This window comes from Eptesicus fuscus, chromosome 12, assembly GCF_027574615.1.
Source record: "Eptesicus fuscus isolate TK198812 chromosome 12, DD_ASM_mEF_20220401, whole genome shotgun sequence".
Classification (NCBI taxonomy): Eukaryota; Metazoa; Chordata; class Mammalia; order Chiroptera; family Vespertilionidae; genus Eptesicus; species Eptesicus fuscus.
The window spans coordinates 73,580,800-73,606,235 of NC_072484.1; the positions used below are offsets into that span (position 1 = coordinate 73,580,800).

Genomic DNA, 25,436 nt, shown 5'->3' on the forward strand with positions numbered 1-25,436 from the left:
ACTCACAGATTTAACACACTATTATTTGTGTATAAAAACATAAAGGCACCCACAAACTCCGAGAGCCAAAAAGTAATTGTCCAGGGTAAAGGACACCACTGAATAGAATGTTCTTCTGGCAACTATTTCCTTATTCTTACTTAAAATCTGTGACTGAGAAATCTAACCAGATATATAGTAAGGTATATAGGTTTCAAGTACAAAGGCAGAGATTTTCCTCTGGATTCCGATCTCATGCATTTCCCACCACTCATCCTTACCACACTGCAATAACTGATGTACTGGCTGACTCTGCCACATCCTATTTGACTCTGTGTTACCAGCAGCTGGTACAGAATTCAGAAATGTTTCCTGACCACCCATTATAATCATTTATAAAATCTAAAACTACCCAGAATCTAACTACTAAAAGTTACAGAGTTAAATTTATAAGATTCGCATTTTCTTAATCTTTACACTAATAGCCTATCTATTATGCTTAAATACATAAAAAAAGTATGACCATAAAAATATTTTGCTAATTTGTTTTATATACCTAGACATTAAAAGTTATTCTATAAACTTCGGATTTCAAAAAAAACAAACATGGCTTACCATAATCTCTTAGGAGAGCTTGAGCAGGTCTTTCACTATCAGGAGTTGTGGGCTCTGTGCTTCCACCACTTGCTGAACTAATACCACTGTTAGTGCGACTATGACTCTTCAGGTTATTTTCTCCACCACCCTAGTCAAATAAAAAGGAATCAAATATTTTAGGGCTATGGCCATAGTTTACTAGTATAAATAGAGGTCAATCATTAAAAGCATACTGATAAAATGAAATGTGCCAACTAAATAGCACAAACTGATACACAGATAAAAAGTGACAAGGGATTAAAACTGCTGTAATGTTTTTGCATAGACACTATCTACTGAAAGTTTATGAAGAGTCTGATGATTACAGGTGCCTATTCTGGGGTTTTCTTTGGTGCTGTTTACAAAGGGCCAGCCAAGGACCTTTTTCATCTTCACTAGCTAAATACTCCGCATCCTTCAAGAAATACCCTAGTACCTCCCAAGCAAAACTTCAGAACAGGAATACAATCTTAAAAAAACAAAACACAAACAAACAAACAGTAACTCTCAAATGTAGTTATACCATAAAATACAAAAAAATAAATATACTATGGTTAAAGATTAACTACTATATGTTTAGGAGCTAACAAATGTATCTGTTAAAGATTTCCCTCATTTTTTCCTATGTAAACACAATTCATTATATCCAGATCAGTTTATTATTATTAGCCACCTAATGGGACATGAACATAATTTCCTTAATAATAATTTGATCACCCATCTACATCCACCATTCTAGTGTATTCCATTAATTTATCCACTCCACTGCCTCTACTCCAGGTATAGGAATCACATATCTTGGAGACAGAAGCAGGGGACACGGGCAGTCTCTGGAAAACTTTTTAAAGTTAGAGGGCCTTGCAAGAGCTGATGAGATGAGAGTCAACTATATGCTTGCTAACAGCCAGCACTATATCTACTAGGGATAGAAGAAATTATGGAGTAGGGGGCTTTTTCTAGATTATTCAAGCCAATTCACCAGCACAGCAAAAGAAGTAAGAGCTTTAAGCAATAAAAACTGGGTTTGCTGGAATTTCTCTAAGGAGTATCTCTCAGGAACCTGATATATAGTTGATGAGGTACTGAAAGGTAAGAAGCCTCAAAATATCTGATATTTCAAAATAGAATCCTTCTACATCAATAAGCTGAATTTACAAACAAATGCCTTTAAAAATCATGAGGACAGATATTTGAGAATGAAATTTAATCAGAAGTTGTTAGTTTCTGACATATTACAAGTGGTAATCTTACCATTTCCATTTGGCAACCAATGGCTTCTAAAAGTGCTGAATCTTGAACAATATTTAACATTGCTCCTGCAACAGCAAAAAAAAAAAAAAAAAAAAGCATTTTATTTAAATACATGACAAGAATACTAAAATGTCTAAAATAACTCAATTAATAGCAGAAATATGATTTTTAATAGAGCATTCCTAAAATTTCCATAAAATTACCAATAAATCTGTTGACTGGTCAGAAAAGATACTCCATGAAAATGCCCTAATTCCGATCTGCCCCCAAAGTTTTAAAACATTTTTCTAAAATAAATTTGAAGGTCAAACTTGCTTTATATAAAAATGACCATTATCAGATATTTTTTAATGAAAGACCAACCATTAACATCTCAATTTCAGGGCTTGCCCATGGCTACATATGCAGAAGGCAAGGTGCCTTCAAAATATAATGTATTTATCATCAAGGAACTCATAGACCTAGAAAGGCTAGGACAGAAACAAGATGGTAAGCCTAGCATACTGCTTTCTCATCCCAGTGGGAGAGTACTCTTGTCCACAAAGAATAAAGACAGAACAGACACAGCTTTGCCAATCTATGGCAAGAATGCCAATTGATTCTTCCTTGGAATGTATAAGGGAGTTCTTCAGAACAAGGGGAAAGCAAAACTAAATACTCTAATCAACCACAGAAATTATCTGATTTCAAGTGATATGTTATTTGAATAACTTAAAACAGAGAACCATACAAGTTAAAAGCTCTCTCAAATTGAGATATAACCTTTGTTCCTTCAACTCCTTTCCAAAAATGAAAGGATTTACTCTTCTCTATTTATCTCACCTTCACACTATATAACATAGTATCCTTCCTGAGCACTAACTCCAACCACTACTGCCATCATTTCTGCCTATTCAAATTCTGCCCTATAAAATCCAATTTAACTTCTACTTCCCCTATGAAGTATTCCTTGCTCTTTTGATTTCTTCTCTCTCAATACTAAAGACATTCAATATGGCATGCAATCAGTACTGCCTTCTACTATTATCTGACTACTTTGTGAGGGTATTCCAATCTCTGCAGTGAGACTTGCCGAAGGGCAAAAGCCACACTATTCAATTCTTTAGTATTCCACTCCCCACAGAGTACCTGTACCTAGGACCATGCCATTGGCTTGTTTAGATGAATGCCAGAAAGCACAGTAAGGAAGAGTTGCAGTAATCAAGTTGAGAGTAATGAGGGCTTAAAATATGCCAGTGGCCATAATGATGAGGAGCCATTTAAGAGGCAATCAATATGATTAGGAGATAGTAGGAAACAATAAGGAAAAAGGGAGGAAGCACAGCTACTCTTCATGTTCCTCTTGGCAGAATTCTGACACAGCTTCCAGAATTATACCCACCTCAAAATACTTTTATATGCAGGCAATGGGAAAAAGGAAGAGACAGAAGGGGGAGGAAAGGAAACAGAAGAAAGGGGAGGGAAAGAGAAGAGGGTAGAGAGAGGAGAGGAGGACAAGAGGGAAAGAGAAAAACAAAGAACACAGATAAAACTAAGCAAAAATGACTTACCAAGACAACCGAATGCTCTTCTCACCTCATCTCACTCCTTTACATTTTTTCACATATAAAAGCAAACAAATTCTGCTTCTGATTCAGAATAAGTAGAGCTATATTAGACTTAGCCTCCCATCACCAACCACTGCCTCCTCAGCATGTCTGGGTCAAAATTATCTGGTTTTTCACTTACAAAAACAATGTATGAACACAAACCTAATATCATTTGAGTGTTGTTGGGGTCTGTTTCCGTTTGCAAGGCACCTATTAGTATATTCACAAGTCTCAACTTCAGGGACAAAAAAGTTATTGGTTTATCAAAAGAAGAGCTGTCATCATTACTAAACTTTCCTTCCAGAACCACCTATGGAAGAAACAAATAATATTTAACATTGATTGCTGTGGTACACTATGCCCATGTAGAAACTGATACAGTGGACAAAGAGCAGATCAGTCTAACAAGCAAGGCTTTTAATCTGACTAATATTAGCCACTGTGCTAGGTCTGTTGCTAACTCAACAGCATACTATGTTATCAGATGTCACCAGTCTATCACCACTTGAAATGGTAGGTGAGGCATGCTCGCTAACAGAAGAAATTTCCACAACAAATCAACTTTGTTGATTCACTAAAATACTTTTAAAAATGTTTTTAAAAGCTCCTGTTCCATTTTTTAAAGATAATTTGACTTGAATTTGCACACAAAACAGAACATAGAATATTAAAAAAAAATTTAATAAAATATTACCTCAGATTTGACTGTGCCAAAGTGATGAGGGAGGGGCAACAAAGAAAGCAGGATATTAATGGAAGATCTTCTTAATTCTGTTGGATTTACATAGTTTTTGAATTTGGAGAGTTCTCTGCAAAAAAAAAAAAAAAAAATTGCTATTAGTATTTCCAAACTAAAGTATGTTTTAACTATTGCCAAATATACATTATGTCAATTTTTCACAAATACAAGCACTGGATCTGGTTTCATAAAGAATGCAGTACCTACTTTCCACTGAGTTTATATTTTATAATGTGTGTGTCCATGTTAAACTGCTGTTATGGAATCAAACTAGAATCTGATTGCCTGATTTTTAATGTAAGGCCTACTCTACAAAATTTAGGACTTCTAGGCTGGGGTTGCTCTTACGTCTCCAAACCAGGCCACAAAAGATTAAACATGCCCATGGACAAATCAGAACTGAAGGAGCTCAGAGATGAGGTGGGTCTGGATATTCTACACTCATTTAATGTGGCCTGAGTCTCCTTGGGCTATGAAGACAACTGGACATGATAAACTAGGACACTGGGGAGGAACCACCAAAACAGACCAGGCCAAACCCAACAAATGATATGCTAATATAGAATGACAACTTACCTGTCAGGCAAAATGGTTTCAAGAGCTGAAATAAAGTAAGGAACCACAACATCAATCCCTTTCAAGTCACAGCAGAACAAAGGAGGGGAGTTTAGAATAACGCTGGCCAAGACAGGATGGCACACATAATCATTTATCTGCAAACCTTGAATTAAAAGCATGTAAAATCTAGGAAAGCAAGAAAAAAATTTTAAACAAACTGCTGGTCAGTTGTTTCCATAATCATTAATATTTTCTACAAACTCACCCTAAAGTATTTTTGCACTCTTCACTACTTCTAACCTTTAAAGGTATTACTGAAGTTAGAACAATTCTGAATCAAAAACACTAAGAACCAAATTATCTTTCCTAATAAAATAAAAAATTCATGTTTATTATATCGTTTTGAAGCCTTACAACTCAAATTTACAGGTGCCTACAAATAAAACAACCAAAGCAAAGCAAATGGCTGCAGTAATTATCAATAAATTGGAGGAAATACTGTATTGAAAAATGAGCCTTTTTCTCTGTGACCCATAATTTTGGGAAAGACCAAGAAAGAAACCTCATTCAATCCTGCATTCATCATAATATGATATAAGCCTCCGTATAGGAATATACCTAAAGTACACCTTACATTGAGTATACCTTACTTTTAACCTGCTCCTCTAACCTGCAATCAACTAAGCATTCAATCTTCCATCATTCAAGAGCAACTATACTGGTATACTCTTCTACTACTATACGGCACTTTTTCCTCTCTGCAAAACTCTTCCGAAACAGCTTCCCCACCTCCTGTCATTGCTCAACACATTTCAATCCATCTTTTCTCCCTAGAACCAAACTAAAATCATATTAGCAAATAAACAAAGGCCTCTTGATTGCTAAAACCAGAAGACATGTCTAAGTCTTAACTGACTCTGCCTTTTTAAAGCACTCAAACCTCTGATTACTCCCTTCTCTCCTTATTCTTCTGACCTCTGTGGTTATTGCCTTTAATAAATCCTCTTACTCCACCTGCCTTCCAGTAATGGTGTTCCTCAGGCTGCCAACCTTAGACAATTTTCTAAGCTGTCTCTCCCCTAGCCTGGTTTTAAACACTACTTAAGCCACTGAATATAATCAACTCAGTCTCTACCCCGTACCTCTCATCTGAGCTCCAGAGCCAAAAGTATACTGGATACCTGAGGGCAAGACATGTCTATTGATGTACTCCAGTAATCCTTGTGCAGAGTGTATGGCATAAATACTTGTTGATAAATACCCCAAAGGCACTTCAAAATCAAAATTAAGCTCATCATTGGCCCCCTCACAAATCTGCTTTTTTGGTTGGTCCCATCCAGTCTTATGGACCAGACAGAAAGCCCATGGCCATAACCTTCTTCCTTCCTGCTGCTGCTACCATTTGTGTTCTCTCCCCAACCAATATTCTCCCTCCTGAGAAATGTACCCCCTCCCACACAAGGGATGCCAGCTTTCCATGTGATCCACTCCCACAGCAATAGACACCTGATTAATCAGATTCCCTTTCTCAGGAATTTGAAATTAGGATTTAGAGATGCTAACTGGCCCTGCTGGTCACCTAGACAAAGGACAGGAAACTGAGAACTGAGAAGAATACTGAAATATAAGAAAATGATCTGCAAAGAACAATGAAGCAGTTCTTGAAGACCATGAAGACAGAAAATTCAGAAAGGAGGAAAACCCATTCTGGTCCTTGAACACTTTCTAGATGCTGGTTCCTGCCCGTCATGAGGCCCTGCTGCATATCCTGACCTTAGAATGTATAAAATGGCACTAGTTTATCATAAATGATTTTCCTTTTGCTTAAGTCATATTGAGAGCCTATTAAGATACTCCTGCCCTAATCGGTTTGGCTCAGTAGATAGAGCATCAGCCTGTGGACTGAAAGGTCCCAAGTTCGATTCTAGTCAAGGGCATGTACCTTGGTTGCGGGCACATCCCCAGTAGGAGGTGTGTAGGAGGCAGCTGATCGATGTTTCTCTCTCATTGATGTTTCTAATTCTCTATCCCTTTCCCTTCCTCTCTGTAAAAAAAATCAATAAAATTTATTTTTTTAAAAAAAGATACTCCTGATTAGTGCCCTGAATGTACCATTCTGTTTCATATCTATATGCTTTGTTCCCTCTGATAGTCGGTTTAAACCACTCTCCTGAGAACCTAGCAGATACACAGACACCTGAATGCTTTTGTTGATATTAACATAACTTCAGCAGCTGTGCGAATAATTAGTTGAGACAGGCAACAAAAATAGGCCATTTCAAGTTAAGTTCATAAAAATGTAAAAGACCTAAAGTGTCATTGCCGGGACAAAGTGGAGAGAATAGAAAGAGCATTAAGTAGCAGAAAGGCAGGAGTTGGTTGACCAACAAAAGATATACCCAAAGAGAAGTGGAGTCTAAAATGACTTCTAGTTTCTGGCATGAGCAACTAACTGAATGGATGGCAGAGCCATTCACGAAAATTGGCTGAAGTCATAAATTTGGATAAGATGACCCTACTCAACTTGCTTATACTACCCATCTTTTTAAACTCCCAGCACAATCTTTCAATTCTCTGTAACTCTTTCGTGAACCCCCAGGTAAGTGTATGCTGCTTCTTCCTCTGAATGGTGACAGCACTTTGTGCTTTTCTCCTACCAACTTCCTATTACTACTGGATCATTGTAACTTCTGTACATGGCTTTGCTCACTCGAGAAAATAAGCTCCTTAAAGGCAGGATCTACAGTTAACATTTATGAACCATCTACAGTGTCTAATACTGTGCTAAAATTAATTTAAAAATTAGCATAATCCTTCCAAATCTCTCCATAATTATAAGTTAGCTAAAATAGAATAAATAATAGTTCTAAAATTAAAAGGATCTTAAGGGCCTTTACCAAATCTAATAAGGCAAGTAAAAAGGAAGATTTCAAGCAAAAATTTTGATTACTTACTGACATTTTCAGGTATTTCAAACCAACATTTACTTATCAATTCAGCCTACCAAGGCATGCTACAATACAGTTTTACTACCCAAACTACATAAATGAAAAAATAAAAAAATTCTAAGACCTGGATAAATAAGCTGGCAGAATCTCTTCTCCAGTCTTCTTGCTACAAAAAATCCTACACAGTGTCCCACAAGCCTCAGCTCTTCCTGCTTCATAGTTATCAGGAAATTCACTTGCATCAAACATGGGATTGGAAACCATGGTGTCTGTAGACATTTGTGACCCCTTCCGTCGAAACTCCATGCTAGCTTGTGTTGTAATGGCTGGGGAGAGAAAAGGAGGGTTTTATTATATTTGTCAATATGCAAGTAGGCTCATGGGACCCTGGACACAAAGATCAAATGTTGGTGTCATTAAATAGCTACTTGAATAAAATCCAATAATTCTTTCGTTTAGCAACTATGTCTTAATTTTTTTAAGGGCTCTCTGTAATCTTCTTGGAAAATGGGTAACATTCATCTACAGTGGTATTGTCAGTTTAACAAATTCTACTAGAAATATTTCCAACTGAATTTTCAATCAGTATATTTGTATATATCTGTACTCATATACAGATATATAACACAGAATTTGGCTTTTCTATTATTTATTGTTTTTAACTTCCCCTATAGAAAGATGCTTAAACATTAAGACAAATAGCTACTGCAATTTCCATATTACCCCAGACAAACATCATTATTGAATGGGCAATCCCATGCCAGTCTGTATATTTTAGGGAGAGGGCAAAGTAAGGATGAGTAATGGGTAGGAAGAAAGAGCATTCCCACCACCCACCCAACTCCAAAACACACACCAAAGAATCGCCCAACCAAGCAAAATGAGAATGAATTTTAACAACCACAGACAGCAGATAACTGGAGGTTGATAGATCAGAAAATTGGATTGGTAAGAAAGATTATCATGGATGGTCATTCGTTGTCACTGAAACAGAAGCCCTTCGAAAGTTGCTTTTATTTTTAATAAAAGATTTCACAGTGTATTGAAAACCACTCTGAAATCTTTTATCACTCTACATGAAATGTTTAAATTATTTGGTAATATTTTTAATAGAATGCAGAGTCAAGTATAAATCTTTATGCAACTTCCCATGAGCCATTTTTAGTCCTGAATAAGCTATCCAGCAATAATACATTTAAAAAACACTACATGCAAAATGCATACAAATCAAACATTAAATCTGTATAAAAATAAGCTTAAAGCTTAAAAAAAAATAAAAAAGAAAGAAAGCCAAAACACAGTTAGTGCAAAATCCTGGAATTCATGACATGACCAGACTAGTATACAGAAATAATGGGACTGATTCAGGCAGATTAATTTGCTTTTGCCAACAATCTTCCCCATTCAAAACACAGAAAAGTATTTTTCTTCCCAAGTGCAAAAACTACAAGAGACAATGACAATCAAATTTTTTAATGGAATTATGAAAAAAATAAAAACATGACTGCAATTAAGGAGAAGCTTCTGGTTCCTACTTACAAGATTTATAAGAAAGAAGAATTTGGATAAAAGATGCTGCAAGATAATAGAAATAAATGGAAACAAATCAAAGGACAGCAGTAATTATAAAATACTTTAAAGATGGTGAAATTTTACAGTAAGTTAAGAAGCTTTTTAGCTTTTTAAAAATTAGATTAAAAGCTTTATGATACCACAAGCTAGTTCAAAAACATAGGAAATTGTGCATTCAGATCCAAAAATATAATTTTTGTATCATGCAAAAGAAATGAACAAAGAAAATTACACAACTACAAAAGAATTGAGGTTTTGAACTGCCTATAACGTGCATTAAAATTTTAATTCATTAACCCTTCCCAGCTCAATGTTACTTTTACAAAGTACAGTGTACTGTCATGTAAATCTAAAGCTAACCAGTTCATAGAAGCAAACATTTTAAGTTAGAGGTGAACTGCATGGCAGAATTCCTTGATGACAGCCAGTACTTAGAAAACAGACTAACAGTGTTAGTATTCCCAAACTTCCCACCACCCCTGGGACCTCAAAAGTGGCACCCAACAGCACTCTAACCCACTCAATTATCTGGACACCTCCAGTCTCCTGGGTAATGGAACAGCCTTTCTCATCTCTGAACACAATCAGGGAAGAGAAGTTTCTATCTGTCCTTTCCCCACCAAGGAAAATGGTAAGAGTTAAAAGTAAGAATTGCCCACATATGATTTGAATTCTGACTTCTATCTTTTGGAACAAGAGGGTGAGCAAAGCTGTTACAAAATCCCTAGAGAGCAGGAAGATCTGTAAATTCTCTTTAAGCAAGCCCACCAAGGAGGCAGCAGCTTGAACCACTCTGGATTCAGGGATTTTAGTGTCAACAGCTTGATACCCAAAAGTTACACTGTAAGAATTGCATCTTAATAAAAGTAAAAATATGTCTGACTCATTCTATAATATATAAATTAATAAATATAAACATAATTCAGAAAACTAAAAATATAAGCACATGAACATAAGAAAATATAAGCCAAAAATGGTTTTTAAGTTTTCATTTAGTCATCATAAGTACATTTTCTAATCTATAAATAAACACCACTTTTAAACTTGTAAATAAAAGATAATATGAAAATGGCAGGATACAAAGTGTCTAAATTTGAACAAAATAAACAAAGGAATCCCTAAACTCAACCATGCAATCTCAAATTATGTTCCTGAAAATGTCTTTATAGTCACAACTTTTCTAAATTATATAAAAGATCTGTAAGACTATCCAAAATAATTATATGTATATAATGCTAACAGACATAGACCTTAGTTCTGAAATGATACAAATAGGTAAAAATGCATTTGTGAAAGAAAGCAGAGATCCTTGTGGCCGCTAGTTTTATCTTTGGAATTAACATTCTCCCTAGAAAGGCATAAACTAATGCAATTAAGCCTCCTTTTACACCAAGCTATTTCCAACCCCAGTGGAAAAGTGCTTTCTTACCAAACAACCAATACACTCACTGATGCTGATAGCACAGGGCCTGGCACAGAGCATTTCAGCTCAATAAATGATAGCCATTATTATTATTCAGCTCTATAAGATATGTCATAAACAGCCCTCCCTAAGTACATACTGCACTACCCTACATCCCATCCTGCACCCTATGCAATTACTTCCAAATACAAAGGTAAGATGACAAAAATAAATCAGATTTTATTTAGATGGTGTTTCTATAATAAAACCTAAGTAAGGCTATCAGGGTTGAATTATTGTCCACCAGTCTTTTTTAGTTTCAGAATAAATGGTATTTTTGAATGGTATTTAGTTTCAGAACAAATGGTATTTTGAAAGTTATTGTCCACCAGTCTTTTTTAGTTTCAGAACAAATGGTACACGTGAAATAAATTTCCTCTATACTAAAACCTGAGAAGTTAGAGTCTTGTGAAGCAGAAGTTTTCTGAGATTTATATGTACTAATGAGTGAATGGTTGTCAAAATCTAAGAAAACACTTCTTCTGAATAAATTCCTGGTGAAAATATTTAATTCTTGATATCAATATTATTATCCTGGCTGACATGAAGGGAACTTCCAGGTCACCTACTAAAAGAAATCTGATTCAACAACAAAAATGGCTAACATGAAGTGTGTCTAATAAAACCAGACAAAAGCCAAACCTCATAAAACAAACATAAAAAGGACAGGTAGCAAAACTTCCAAAATTATTACTTCAGCTGGAAGGGGTTAAAAACAAGACATTGCTTTGTCAGAGACAGAGAGCTTTTTAAGATATATATTAATCTTGCAGGTAGGAAAGATTAAAAAGAAAAGAAAGAAAAGAAAAAATGATAACGAATTTCTTAAGCAATATTTACCAGTCATGCTGCTGTCTCTGTTAATCCCATTATGAAGTTTACAGTGAACAAATGCTGCATCAAATAACCATGATCCAAAGAGATTCAAGATGCTGTTAACCTTTGGTCTCCGAGGGGCAGGCAGTGGCCGGGGTTCTGAACTAGTCTGATTTGGACTTGAAAGAGGAGAAGTGGAGGATGTCTGGTGCTGAACTTTCGAGGCATGAGCAGTACTAACCTATTAGAAGGACACAAACATATATTCACACTCATGAAAAGTTTGAAAAAATAGCAGGACTTTTTTAAAAGGACAGCAAATTAAAAAGTCAACATTATACAGAATAATGGTGATGAAAACTTACTGTGCTTGTCTTTATGGTGGCCTTATTCACAGTAACAGACCGATGCCTTCGATTATGTGGTGGGGTGGTACTGACAGCAGTGCTTTGAGGCATACTTAATCTATTCACGGGTGTTGGAGGAGCACTATCTGATCGGGGTCTAGAAATGCCTTTAAGAAAAGACAAATGGAGTTATTCTTCATAGTTCAAAATATGTGGTCAGAAAATCTTCCTCAAGCAACACCAGTGAATGTTTAGTACAGACTACAGCAGGGACTGCTAGTAGCCTCCGAATACCCATTTGCCCTCTCTTCCTGAGTTATAGAACACAGATTTTAGCTGGACCTGGCTCCACAGAACCAACAACAACATTTTCAAGCCTCCCTTACAGCTAGATGTGGCCATGTTCTGACCACAGAAAAGTGGGTGATGTTGGGAATCTCCTTAAAAGGACCAATCAAGTGTAGGCTCTCCTTCCTTCATAATTCCTGAAGAGGATAGTTAGAACTAACTCATTCAATCATCATGGCCCATGAGAGAGTGCAGAAGGGATGGAGAGCCAAGCCACAAGATGCACGTGCCTGACAATGGTAGAACTGCTATAGCAGCCCTGTCCTGCCTAGTCCTGGGTTTAACACATATGTAAGTAAACTATCTTGTTTCAAATACTGGTATTTTTAGTTGTTATATGACAGTCAAACTTAATTTGAGCTAATACAGGGATGGGCAAATGTAGGTTTACAGTTGTGAGTAAACAAAACACAGAATGTATTCTTGTATTACTATTTATTAACTATTGTATTATTTATATTACAACTATAAAGCTACTTTTGCCCAACCTGTATATTTATTATGTATGTAATTCAGTAACAAATAAACATAACAAATGCTTTAGAAAATGATACATATTAAAATATTGACTTTCAACAGGTAAAAAAAATTCTGACTTTTCATAGTCCTAAAATGTGAAAAACAGTTCAAAATAGTAGTTTACAAAAGGTATAACTTGCCTCCTAATGACAGACATAAGAATGATACCCAATACATTTGAATCTGTATTTTCTTGAATTACTAGTGAGAATGAACAGTCTTCTTTTGCAAATCTTTTATTCATATCCTTTGTCTATTTATCTACCAGGTCTTATTCTTTTTCTTAGCACTGTCTGGTCTTTTCATACAAAGACAACAAAAACCCTCTATTTATTCCAAATAACTTTTCCTAGTTTGTTATTTATAATCAAATTTGTTCATCCTTTTCTTGGGCTTTCATAATAGTTTCTAAAACTAGACTCTAAAATAAATCTTACCTTATAATAGACAAATATGCAAATTGACCACACCTTTGCTATGCCCAAGCCACGCCCACCAACCAAGCCACGCCCACCAGGAAACCATTGCAGGGACGTTGGGGTGTGGCAGAGCCCAAGGCTGGGAAAGCCTCGGGCGGAGGCTTTCCTGGCCTTGGGCACCAGTGGGGAGCCTGCACGGATCGCAGGAAACCACTGGGGGTCGGCTCCTGCGATCCTTAGCAGGGATGTTGGGTGCGGCCGAGCCCAAGGCCACCGCCCGGGGCCAAGCCCCGACCCTGAAAGAAGGCAGAAGGCGGTGGCCACAGCCAAGGCCTGGGTCCCCGGTGCTGGCAGAAAACTGGTGCAGGCAGCCAGGTGAATGAAGGTCTATTGCACGAATCTTCGTGCAAACGGGCTACTAGTAAATAAATAAATAAATAAATAAAACTAGACGCTAGAGTTATCTACATGTAGCTCTTCAAACATCTAGCAACATACACAAAATTCACCTAGGAATGCATCCACCAGACAGCTGATTCCACGCATGGCACGAAAAAATATTTGAGGCAGATGTTTAAGGCAGGGATACTGATTCAATTCTTGTGGCATTCCGCTCACATTCAGGAACTGTTCCTGAAATTTGGGAGTAGAGCTTATAATGGCTGGGTTACTCAAATCCACAGGATTACTATCGAAAGAGAGAGAAGAATTAATTAAACATTTAAAAGATTCTTTAGCAATAAACTGCATGCAATCTATTTTAAGAACAGGGCTGTTTGTGCCTATTTAATTCAGAGAGGAGACTAATCTGTATTTAACTAGTTAACTGCCATGCGTCCAAAACAGAAACCATCCCCATTTCTTCCCTATGTGCTGGAATATTTACGAATTTAAGTTACCATAATTTTCTTTACAAACCCAGAGATATCACTAACAAGTCTGATTTTAAAACTGGGCGACCAGAGTTGATATGCGAGGTTTGCGGCTATGGACGCGCATGGCATGTGGGGAAGGTCCACTGCTTGCGTCTATAGACGCTTATGGCGTACAAAGGGTTAATAGATTAGAGACTCAAACATCAGCACTTCTTTACAGAAGATCTGCAGTATGTTTACATGAACTTACTCTGCCTGTTCAAAGAATGAGAATCTAAATGAGACTAGAAAATTTTAATTTTTAAGAGTATACGTGAATATTTTTCTAATATGTTTGGAATTAAGCAATGGAATAAAAATTGTAAATAAATCAATAACTCCAAGAAAAAATTTTTTACTTTAATACTAACATATTCAGTTATTTTAAAATTGGGATTGTTTGTATTCATATATATGTACATGAATATATTGCATATATTCAAAACATATTTTTCAAAACAACATACTGGGTATTTGGGCTTGAGTTATATTTTATGTGTAAATAATTTTAAATATTTCCACTAAAAAATAGATTTAGATTTCTACTCAAAATGGGCTACTTAGCTATCCATTAAATGGCCTCTCCAACTCAAAGTGATATTGTTTAAACCTACAGGCAGTACCTGGAAAGAATTTCCACTAACTATGAGTTCAAAAGAAGTAGGCTGAGAAATACAAAACAATGGTTTATAACTGCTCTGCCCTTTGAAACCTTTCTACCCACTCAGACTCTTCTTAACTGCAAGTGGCAACAAGGGACCATATATATGGGCTTCTAGTGTTACTAGACTGTATCCATAGAACTATAATTCATCATGTGGGATAGAGGGGATAAGTCTAGTAGCAGTACCAGAAAGCTTATACCAGCTTCTCCACATGTATATCTGAAATGATTTTACTGGTACACAAATATTAGAGAACAGATTTAAAAAATTTTGAAATGAGAATGGGTAACAAAAGATATAGATCAGATAACAGAAACTGCATTCCTACAGCTCCCAATGCTCTGTATATCTGACACAAGTAGAGAAGCCTGTTAAAAATCCAAATTCAACCTAGATTTACTGAAACAGAACCTCTGTATTGAAGTAAATTAATATATCACATCAACAGGTAAAAAAATAAAAAACGTTTAATCGTTTAAAATAAATCCCAAAATATGATTTGAATAAAATTCAGTACTCTTCCTGATTTCATTTACATTTTTAAATTTAAAATTTTTTGAATGCTTAGGAAACTAGGAACATAAAAAACAAACAAAAACTAATATCCGCAACTAACATCCCACTCAAAATTTCATGTAGTACAGACATTCCAATGAAAATTAGAACACAGAAAACCCTTCTAATCTTAAATAAACACAAAATTACAGAAAAATATATTAAAAATATAAACAGAAAGATGAAAAACAAATTGGAAAAAAAAGATAGAAAATGGTTAACATCCTTAACCTTTTGCACTCGGATGTCGAGTGTGACTCGACACGGTTAGCATTGGTAGCAGGAATCGAGAAAAAAGCAAGCGAGTGCAAAGGGTTAATTTATAAAAAGGTCATACAGAATAAATTAGAATCACTAGTATACAAATAGAAAAATGAGGCTAGTCAAACCAGAAAGAAAAGAAAAGATATGCAAGGAAAATATGCAAGTACACAACAGAACAAAAGTTCCACAGAGCACAAAGATAGGGCTAGCAGAGAGAAAGGTAGGAAGCAATGAAGCTGAATTGAATAGAATTACCAAAAAGAAAGAAATAGCAGACAGTAGCAATTTATCCCTCTGAAATTTTACAGTATCCCTCAGCAAAATTTTAAACAAGGTTACTAGAGGAAAGGATCTGAGAACCATATTGACCAGTCAGTGCTGGTCATTGAGAGGAGCAAGGTAGTATCCAGGCCCCACAAAATGTGACAAAGTCCTGGAAAAATATCATCTATGCTGTAGCAACAGGCAAGAGAACAAAATGCTGCAAATACCACAGGAAACATGCTCCTAGAGAGTACAGACCAAGAGCAGCTGAGCATACCCTGACCCTACCAACAGGGAGAGCAGAAGGCACATGATGTAGATGGGTGTGCTGTCCACTTTGGGTCCACCTGACACTCTGAAATCCATTAGGAAAGTTATAGCATGGTTTCTGCCCTAAGACACTTACTGGGTAAAGAGCACATGAAAAACTAAATTAGCAGTACCTTAACATATGTAAAAAGCGAAACCATGTCTGTGCAACACACTCATTATCCATTTCAGGAGGGATCAGACTGGCATCTTCATCAGGAACTTTAAATGGTGGAAATGAAGGACCGTATGTAAAGCGTAGCAATCTAGAAAAAAAAGAAAATCACACCACTAAGTTCATTTCTTAACTAGAATGAACAATACATTCAAGCATTAAAATACAAGAGAAAATAGATGAAACATGTATTTATACCTCACTGAAGTGAATAAGATAAATAAAACCCTTGTTTATAAGACAAATTAGAAGCAGATTTCTAGTTTTGTTTTTTTGTTTTTTAAACCCTCACCCAAGGATATTTTTTCCCATTGATTTTTAGAGAGATTGGAAGAAGTGAGGAGGGGGGAAAGAGACAGAGAAACACCAATGTGAGAGAGATACATCGATATCGATTGGTTGCCTCCCGCACACCAGGGGCCAGGGAGCGAACCTGCAATCGAGATACCTGCCCTTGATCAGGAATTGAACCCACAACCCTTCGGTCAAACCGGCCAGGGCCAGATTTCTAGTTTATAAAAGGATTTTAAAATATTTATTCATTTGTTTATAGTAAATTACTTGAGGCCCGGTGCACGAAATTCGTGCATGGGGGGCGGGGGGTGTCCCTCAGCCAGCCAGCACCTCTCCAATCTGGGACCCCTCGAGGGATGTCCGACTGCCCATTTAGGCCCGATCCTACCGGGCCTAAACGGGCAGTCGGACATCCCTCTCACAATCCAGGACTACTGGCTCCCAACTGCTTGCCTGCTCGCCTTCCTGCTTTCCTGATTGCCCCTAACCGCTTCTGCCTGCCAGCCTGATCACCCCCTAACCACTCCCCTGCCAGCCTGATTGATGCCTAACTGCTCCCCTGCCAGCCTATTTGCCCCTAACTGCCCTCCCCTGCAGGCCTGGTCCCCCCCAACTGCTCTCCCCTGCAGGCCTGGGTGCCCCGCAACTGTTCTTCCCTAATTTAAAATAGGCTTAAGAAACATGTCAACTAAATGCAATACCTAAACCTTTTCTGTTTTTGGATTCAATAGACCCAACTATAAAAAAGAAAAGGATATTGAGACATTCAGGGACATTTGAATATACAATGGCTAACTAATATTAAAGAATTGTTAAGATTTTTTTTAGGTACAATAATGGTATTGTGAAGAATCTTCATTTGCCCTGGCTGGTGTGTTTAGTGGTTAGAGTGTTGGCCCATGCACCAAAAGGTCAAGTGTTTGATTCCTGGTCAAGGGTGCATCCGGGGTTGCAGGTTCAATCTAAATGTGGGAGGCAACCAATCAATGTGTCTCTCTTACATCGATGTTTCTCCCTCTCTCTATCTCTCTCTCCCCCCTTCTTCCCTCCTTTCCACTCTCTCTAAAAAATCAATGGAAAAAATATCGCGTGAGGATTAAAAAATAATAATAATAATAAAATAAAAACACAATAAAATTGGCTTGATTCTGTATCTAAAGTACCACAATAACAGATACAAGGTATAGGCTTTTTACAGTGTATTCCATGAATCCAAGAAAGACAGAACTATGTAAGATGGATGAAGGAAGGTAAGTCAATGACAATAACCTACCTTGAAGTGAGTGCACAGATGACCTTGCTCCACTGCTCCACCACGGCCGGGTGGTGCCTCCAGTTAGCCACCATCTCCTTAGCTGTTTTCCAATATGGAGGTGTTGGGAAGCACCGAGTACAAGCTAGTAGCCAAACCTCAAAGAGAACACCAATCAACTTCTCTGCCAGATTCTCAGCAATTCCACCTTACCAACAAAAAGAAAACGTATCTTTGATAAACTTATTTTTAAAGCAGAATCTTCAATTCACTGATTTAAAAGGGCTGGTCAAAAAATTAAAATAACAGCAATGGTAAGTTTTGACTTTCAGACCATTTAAGAGTAAGAATAAGAAATGATTCTTAGGAGTAGCTGTGAAGGAAATCATAGCTATATTAACCAGTTATCACTTTGAAAGTTTTCAAGTCACCCTGCTCAGTTCTTATCCAAGATCTTAATCTTCTAGCAAGTGGGACAGGATCACATTGGGGAGAGAGGAAAGAATGAGTGCTTAAGATGAGCAACCTCCCATAATCCTCACATTAATTCTACAGGATAAGTATTTATAAAATCTACTAGAGGCCTGTGCTCTCTCGCAGTCCGGGACCCCTTGGGTTATGTCCGCCTCGGGGTCCTTAGTGCTGCCACCACTGCCACTGCGCTCGCCAGCAGTGAGCCCGGCTTCTGGCTAAGTGGCGCTCCCCCTGTGGGAGTACACTGAGCACCAGGAGGCAGATCCTGCATTGAGCGCCTTCCCCCTGGTGGTCAATGCGCATCATAGCGACTGGTCGGTGTACTTGCATATTAGCCTTTTATTATATAGGATTACTGATTATCAATTAACCCAATTTGAAGATGAGAAAACTTAGGTTCAGGAAATTTAAGTAGCTTGCCCAAATTCACACAGCCAGTAAGTAAAGGAATCAGGTCTTTCTACATCCAAACTTAGTTATAAATTGCTTCAGATGTTTGAAAGCCACCCTTCCAGGACTAGGGAGATAAAGAAGGAAGCAAAAGGACTACTGCTGGGCAGGACAAGTCTCAACCATGAAAACATAGCTGTTCCTCTGCTGAGAATCCTGGAACTAGGGAAAAGAGTAGGGATCTGTACTCTGCAGAGTTCCAGAAGACAAAGTTGGGACTAGAAAGGAAAGTTATAAAGATGTGTATTTCAAATGAACAAAAACATAGTTTCCACAATAACAAGCCCCAGAAGGGGATAGATTGCCTGCCTTGTGTTGCTGAGATCCAGGCCTGGGGAGTGAGTAGCAGACACAATGAATCAATGACTGCTATCATCAATACCAGACAGGATATTCCTATTATGGGGTCCCTTTCAACACAAAAATTCTATGATGCCTTTTAGATATTTTCCTGGACACTGCATCAGTGTGAGAGCACAGCACACTCACGTATATATTAGTAAAGATGAATAAGTAACAGGAAACGTGGATCTAGAATGGCAACTTACAATCTGTATACAATGTGCTATAAAATACAAAGCAGGACTTCTAAGCCACATTCTAAAGTCTTATAAAATCGCAGGATTTTTTTTTTTTAAATATATTTTATTGTTTTTTTACAGAGAGAAAGGGAGAGGGATAGTTAGAAACATCGATGAGAGAGAAACATCAATCAGCTGCCTCCTGCACACTCCCCACTGGGTATGTGCCGCAACCACCGTACATGCCCTTGACCGGAATCGAACCTGGGACCCTTGAGTCCGCAGGCCTATCCACTGAGCCAAACCAGCCAGGGCAAATCGCAGGATTTTTAACGGCAAGGTAACAAATAGAATACTGTCACAGAATACTTTAAGACTATGTGTAAGTTTCATCTGCTGAAGAAAATATCTTCTGTAGCTATCAAGTTTTCAGAATCTACTTTGATAACTACTTTGTAACCAGGTACATTACACATAAGCACTAGTTTGTTGTTTCTTATACAGGCTCTATCCTATCTAATAAAGAGGGAATATGCTAATAGACCCTCATGCCATCACAAAGATGGCAGTGACCACAGCCAATAAGGAGGGAATATGCTAATTGCTGCCCCACCCTCAAAGATGACGGTGCCCACAGCCAATGAGGGAATATGCTAATTGACTGTCCCGCCCTCAAAGATGGTGGTGTCCACAGCCAATAAGGAGGGAATGTGCTAATTGACTGCCACGCCCTCAAATATGGCAGCGCCCACAGCCACAAGATGGGGGCACCCAGTCCCCTCAGCCCCACTGGGGCACCTGCCAAGGGCCGGCCGAGGTTTGTGCTGCTGGCAGTGGCAGCAGCAGAGGTGTGACAGGGGCGTCTGTCGCCTTCCCCTGATCGCTGGGTCACCTCCCACCCTGAGGGCTCCTGGACTGTGAGAGGGAGGCAGGCAGGGCTAAGAGACACCCCCCCTCCAGTGCATGAATTTTCATGCACCGGGCCTCTAGTCCTAAAATAATAAATTAGAGGACTGTTGCACAAATTTGTGCACCAGTGGGGTCCCTCGGCCTGGCCTGTGTACTCCCGCAATCCGGGACCCCTTGGGAGATGTCGGACTGCCGGTTTCAGTCCGATCCCCGCAGGCCAGGCCAAGGGACCCCAACAGTGCACGAATCCATGCACCAGGCCTCTAATATGCATATAAGATCTTTGGGTAATCTCTTCTCGCCCTACCCCTTCCCCCTCCCATCTGAAATTCATCAGTCTGTTCTATGTTTTCATGACTGTGCATTGAACGTCTGCCCCCTGGTGGTCATTGTGCTTCATAGCTACCAATCAGTCAGACAGTCGATTAGGCTTTTATATATATACTAAAGGCCCAGTACATGAATTTGTGCACCTTGAAAGTAACTATGGGCCACAAGGCTGTGGTAGGCACAGGGCTGGTTCTCAGCCCATCCTCCACAACCCTGCCTGGCCCCTCCTGCTGCGGCCCTGGTCCTCTCTCTGCCAGCAGCCGCGCTCCTGCTGTTCCCACGCACTGATGGCACCGGCCCCACTCGCACCCACTGACGGCGCGGAGCGACGGGGGCCGGCGGCTGCTGCCCTGATCGCCCCTCAGGAGCAGGGAGAGGTAGAGAAGCCCTGAGGGGCAATCGGGGCCAGCAGCTGCCGCTCGCATCCGCTGACAGTGCCAAGTGATCAGGACCGGCAACAGGTGCCGGCAGCAGGTGCAAGCGGCCGCTCCTCCAGCACCAGCTGTGGGTGCGAGCGGGGCCAGCGCCAGCAGTGGGTGCGAGCAGGGCCATCACCAGCAGCAGGTGTGAGAGGCAGCTGCCAGCCCCAACTGCCCCTCAGGAGCAGGGGGAGATGGAGAAGCCCTGAGGGGCGATAGGGGCCGGCAGCCACTGCTCACACCCACTGATGATGCCAAGCGATCGGGACTGGCGCCAGGCACCAACAGCAGGTGCAAGTGGCAGCTCTGGTGCTGGCTGTGGGTGCGAGTGGGGCAGGTGCCAGCAGCAGGTGCAAGCACCAGGCGGGACCACGGCACACTGGAGCAATGAATTTTCAGTAACCACTAGAGGCTCGCCCCAATGACAGCAACTGGCGCCCCCACTCACCTACTCCGCCATCCCACCGTGCCGATGCCCACCATGTTCCGCGCACGCCCCCTGGTGGTCAGCGCAAGTCATCACGACCGGTTATTGCGCTGTTCAGTCAATTTGCATATTAGCCTTTTATTATCTAGGACTAGTAACCCAGTGCATGGATTTGTGCACATTGAAAGGAAATCAAGAGCCCATGCCCACTTGCCCGGGTAGTTTCCACGTCCCTGTCCCTGTGAGCTGCCAGGAAGTCATGTGTGGAGTCTGTCTTCCCCCCCGCAGCTTCCTGAAAAATTATTTCCAAATGTCTCTTCTGCGGCCAGGGTTGCGCCTTGTCGGCCAGGAGGTCCCAGCGGATGACTTGGGCTGTGTTGGACGCTTTCCACCACTCGGAGCCAAATAAGAGATGCTCCGAGGTAAATAATACAAAGTTGGGGATCTTGGAGAGCAGGGGTGCTCTCTCACCCATGCCCGCACCCTTTAGATCCATCTCTCTGACTTTTACCTTGTGGCCACTTTTATATTGCTGCCTTCCTCTTTAGCTCCGGGGAAATCGGTAAGGGTTATGATTTGATCTCAACACCCAAGGCAGAGCTCCAGGAGCCCAGCAGCGATATCAGGCTCATCCCAGTTACTCCGAGTGACCGCGCTTCATCTGTTCCCCGGAGATTGTAACTATAGGCTTATGGTGTATGAGCCTCATGGCAACTTCTGGCTGAGCTGTGGGCGTCCTCGGGGCCAGGTACCAGCACCGCGAGGGGGCCATCTGCGGGAGCCGCCAGGGATCCGCAGGGAACATGGGAGCCTGGATGCCAGGCAGGCCCAGGAAGGCGCAATGGGCTCAGCCACGGACACATGTGGGAGACCCAGTCGTTGGATTGGGACTTTCTCACTTTTTCCGGGACTCTCTCCGAAGGTGGGGACCGGTCCAGCTTGGAAGTGGCAGCCTGGGGTGGTAGGAAGGAGGGAGAGGGCGATCGCAGTCCCGAGTAAGGTGCGTTCTTAGTATTTCAGTTCTGCATCCAAAGGAACACAGCAACAGCTAAGGGGTGGAACGTGGCCCTGATGCCCAAGGGGGAGTTCCAGGGGGCCGGTGTAGGTATCAAAGCCGTCCTGGTCACGCGCGAACATTCCACGCTGCATTTGTTCGCAATAGATTGTACCTGCGGGGTATGGGGGTGATTTTTCCACGCAACTCCCAGCCCACGTGTGGAGCTGCCTGAACCAAACAGGTCAGACCAGCACCTGCTGGTGCCCGTCCAACCACCGGAGCCGACCAGCGCTCCACAGGGATCCAGGAACGGGTATTCGGTGTCCGGACGCCGACCTTTCCAGGAGATGGGGCCTGGGCCGGGTGGTAGGTGGAAGTTGCGAAGGGCTCGCCCGTGGACACACATGGGTGTTGGTCATTGGGCTGGACTTCACTGGCGCTCGCTCTCGAGATGGGGGCTGGCCCAGGCAGTATGTGCGTGAAGCACTTCCGTGGGTTTTTTCCCGAGCCCGCATCCAGATATCCAGAGGGCAATAGGTAAGGGGTGCGGTGCAGCCGCAGGGTCCTAAGGGAGAGTTCCAGGGGCCGGTGGCGGCTGATACATGGTCATTCCGGCTACACCCCCACCACCCGGGCATCGGGACTGCAGTCTGTTCGCTGGAGATTGTGCCTGCCGGAGGCGGGAGAGGCTCACATGCTGCAGCTGCACTTGCTAGCCATGAGCCCGGCTTCTGGCTGAGCGACGCTCCCAATGTGGGAGTGCACTGACCACCAGAGGGCAGCTCCTGCATTGAGCGTCTACCCGCTGGTGGTCAGTGCGCGTCATAGAGACCGGTTGTTCTGCCATAACAGTCGCTGGGCTTTTATATATATAGATATAGATAAGCTACTGTTCCTATCATTATAAAAAATACATTATTTCACTCTACCATCACTGAAGATAAAATAACTTCATATCATGCTTTCAGGGTTTCCATTGTAAGAACTGTTAACCTTGGTTTGTCAACTATCATGCCAAAATTTAAATCACCACTGAGTCTACTACTCATGAATTTAAAAGTAAACTATTTGAAGCTCAGAAATATATTAGAAAAAATAAGATAAACAAACCTTGAACAGTTGGAGGGGCTAGAAGTATGTCATTAATCTGCAGAAGAAACAACAATAAGACTTCCCAGGTTTCTCGGGCCATGATGGATGATTCGCGGGCCAGTTTCTGAATGGCTCTCAGGACCTGTAAGCATAGTCGGATCTGACTGGAGCCCTGTTCCTGTCTGAAGAAGATGGACAGATATCACTGACAATCCTTGAGAAGAGAAAGCAACAGTTTAAGGACAGGCAACTTATAGACACAGCAATGGTATAGTAATACTCCCTAAGAGAATCAGCAGACCTAAGGACTAGGCACAACCTCTTCAGTTCAAAGTTACTTCTTCCCCATCATATAGTTTGGCATTCTGGGATCTCAAGCTACCACTCCTATGAGGACTTGAAAGCTCCTGGGATGAGAGGGAATACTAGAAATGTAAGCTTCACCTCTGGATTTTCTATGTCTACAATATACCTGCACGTGTCAAAAGGTATGTGATAGGTTTCTGTTGGAGTGAGCGAATACCTACAAACACTCCTGCTGAACACAGTGAAGCAGAAAGACCTTTGTATTCTTTTTTAAAAAATGTAAACACACATTCAGAAGAATTCTGCATAGGATTTCATAATGCTCACAGTCCCTATGAAGTTAATGTCTGTTAGCAAAGAACCTAATGACCCAATGAAATATCATTAACAGGTCCCTAAAACCCATGAGGTATGCAGATAATTGCCTCAGAGATGAGGACCTGCTATTGCTATTCTAATAAAAAAGGCACCTTAACCCAAAATGGGGGCTCCAAAGTTTCTCGTATATCCTAGAAGAACAGTTTTATAACTCTCTTTAGTGCACAGGACCATTTTTTCCCACAGGAATAAAAGAGGTCAAACTATTAGGGCTGGAGTTGAAGAGCAAAGAAGATATAGGCCCAAGTCCGAACCCTTATCCCCACTCTCCAAAGTAGACCATGTAAGAATTTTGAGAATAGTAGGAAACCATTTGCATAAGCAAATGGTGAGTTGACTTCCAGACTTCCTATATGAAACCCAAAACAAGTAACTAATATTATTGAAATAAATCTTAAAGCCAAATTTTTATATATTATAACATGTCATAAAGAATAAAACATGTCTGAATCAGCCCTGACCGGTATGGCTCAGTGGATAGAGCGTTGGCCTGCGGACTGGGGGGTCCCGGGTTCTATTCCGGCCAAGGGCACATGCCCGGGTTGTGGGCTCGATCCCCAGTGGGGGGTGTGAAGCGGGCAGCCGATATCATCATTGATGTTTCTATCTCTCTATCCCTCTCCCTTCCTCTCTGAAATCAATAAAGAAATATATATATATTTTTAAAAAAAGAATAAAACATGTCTGAATCAGAGTAGGAAATCTCAGACCCCCTCAAGAAATCCAGAAACTCAAGCGAGTACCCCTAGAACTCTTACCCCAACTTTAGAACAGACATTCTCAGATTCTAAGCCATGACCCAGAAAAAACTTACCCTCAAGTTGCAAACAAATGACACCACTAAGTTTTCCCAAAAGAAGTCAAACCTAAAACAAAATGATGAGACATTCGCCTAGGAAAAGTCAAGAGCCCTCAAGAAGTTGTAAATTCAGTAGTGTACAATTTTCTAAAGCTTAGAGAAATGAGGTAATCTTTACTAAAAAATAAACAGAAAAGTCTAACAACTAGAGACTTTTCCCAATATTTTCAAAAGTAACTTGTGCTCTTCAGAAAAACTGTTCTAGAACAGGGGCTAGTGAACTGTGGCCCATGAATCAAATCTAGCCCTGCCAACAGTTTTTGCAAATAAAGTTTTATTAGAACACAGTCAAGCTCATTTATTTATGTATCGTCTGTGGCTGTTTTTTCTACACAAGCAGAGTTGAGTAGTTGCAACAGATACTATATGACCCACAAAGCCTAAAATATTTACTACCTG

The 25,436-nt window shown here is 40.3% G+C and overlaps 1 protein-coding gene across 1 annotated transcript in view; it reads right to left on the reverse strand.

The window, feature by feature from the left end:
* Positions 1-25,436, reverse strand: part of RALGAPB (Ral GTPase activating protein non-catalytic subunit beta) — an 86,881-nt gene that overhangs the window by 48,387 nt on the left and 13,058 nt on the right. Inside the window, exons 4-15 of the mRNA XM_008158372.3 lie at positions 23,513-23,676; positions 17,897-18,083; positions 16,289-16,420; positions 13,693-13,871; positions 11,916-12,064; positions 11,575-11,791; positions 7,825-8,026; positions 4,771-4,938; positions 4,150-4,264; positions 3,618-3,765; positions 1,867-1,931; positions 595-724 (exon numbers count right to left, since the gene is read on the reverse strand). Of these exons, the coding sequence (XP_008156594.1) occupies positions 595-724; positions 1,867-1,931; positions 3,618-3,765; positions 4,150-4,264; positions 4,771-4,938; positions 7,825-8,026; positions 11,575-11,791; positions 11,916-12,064; positions 13,693-13,871; positions 16,289-16,420; positions 17,897-18,083; positions 23,513-23,676 (1,856 nt within the window). The remainder of the gene's footprint in view (positions 1-594; positions 725-1,866; positions 1,932-3,617; positions 3,766-4,149; positions 4,265-4,770; positions 4,939-7,824; positions 8,027-11,574; positions 11,792-11,915; positions 12,065-13,692; positions 13,872-16,288; positions 16,421-17,896; positions 18,084-23,512; positions 23,677-25,436) is intronic.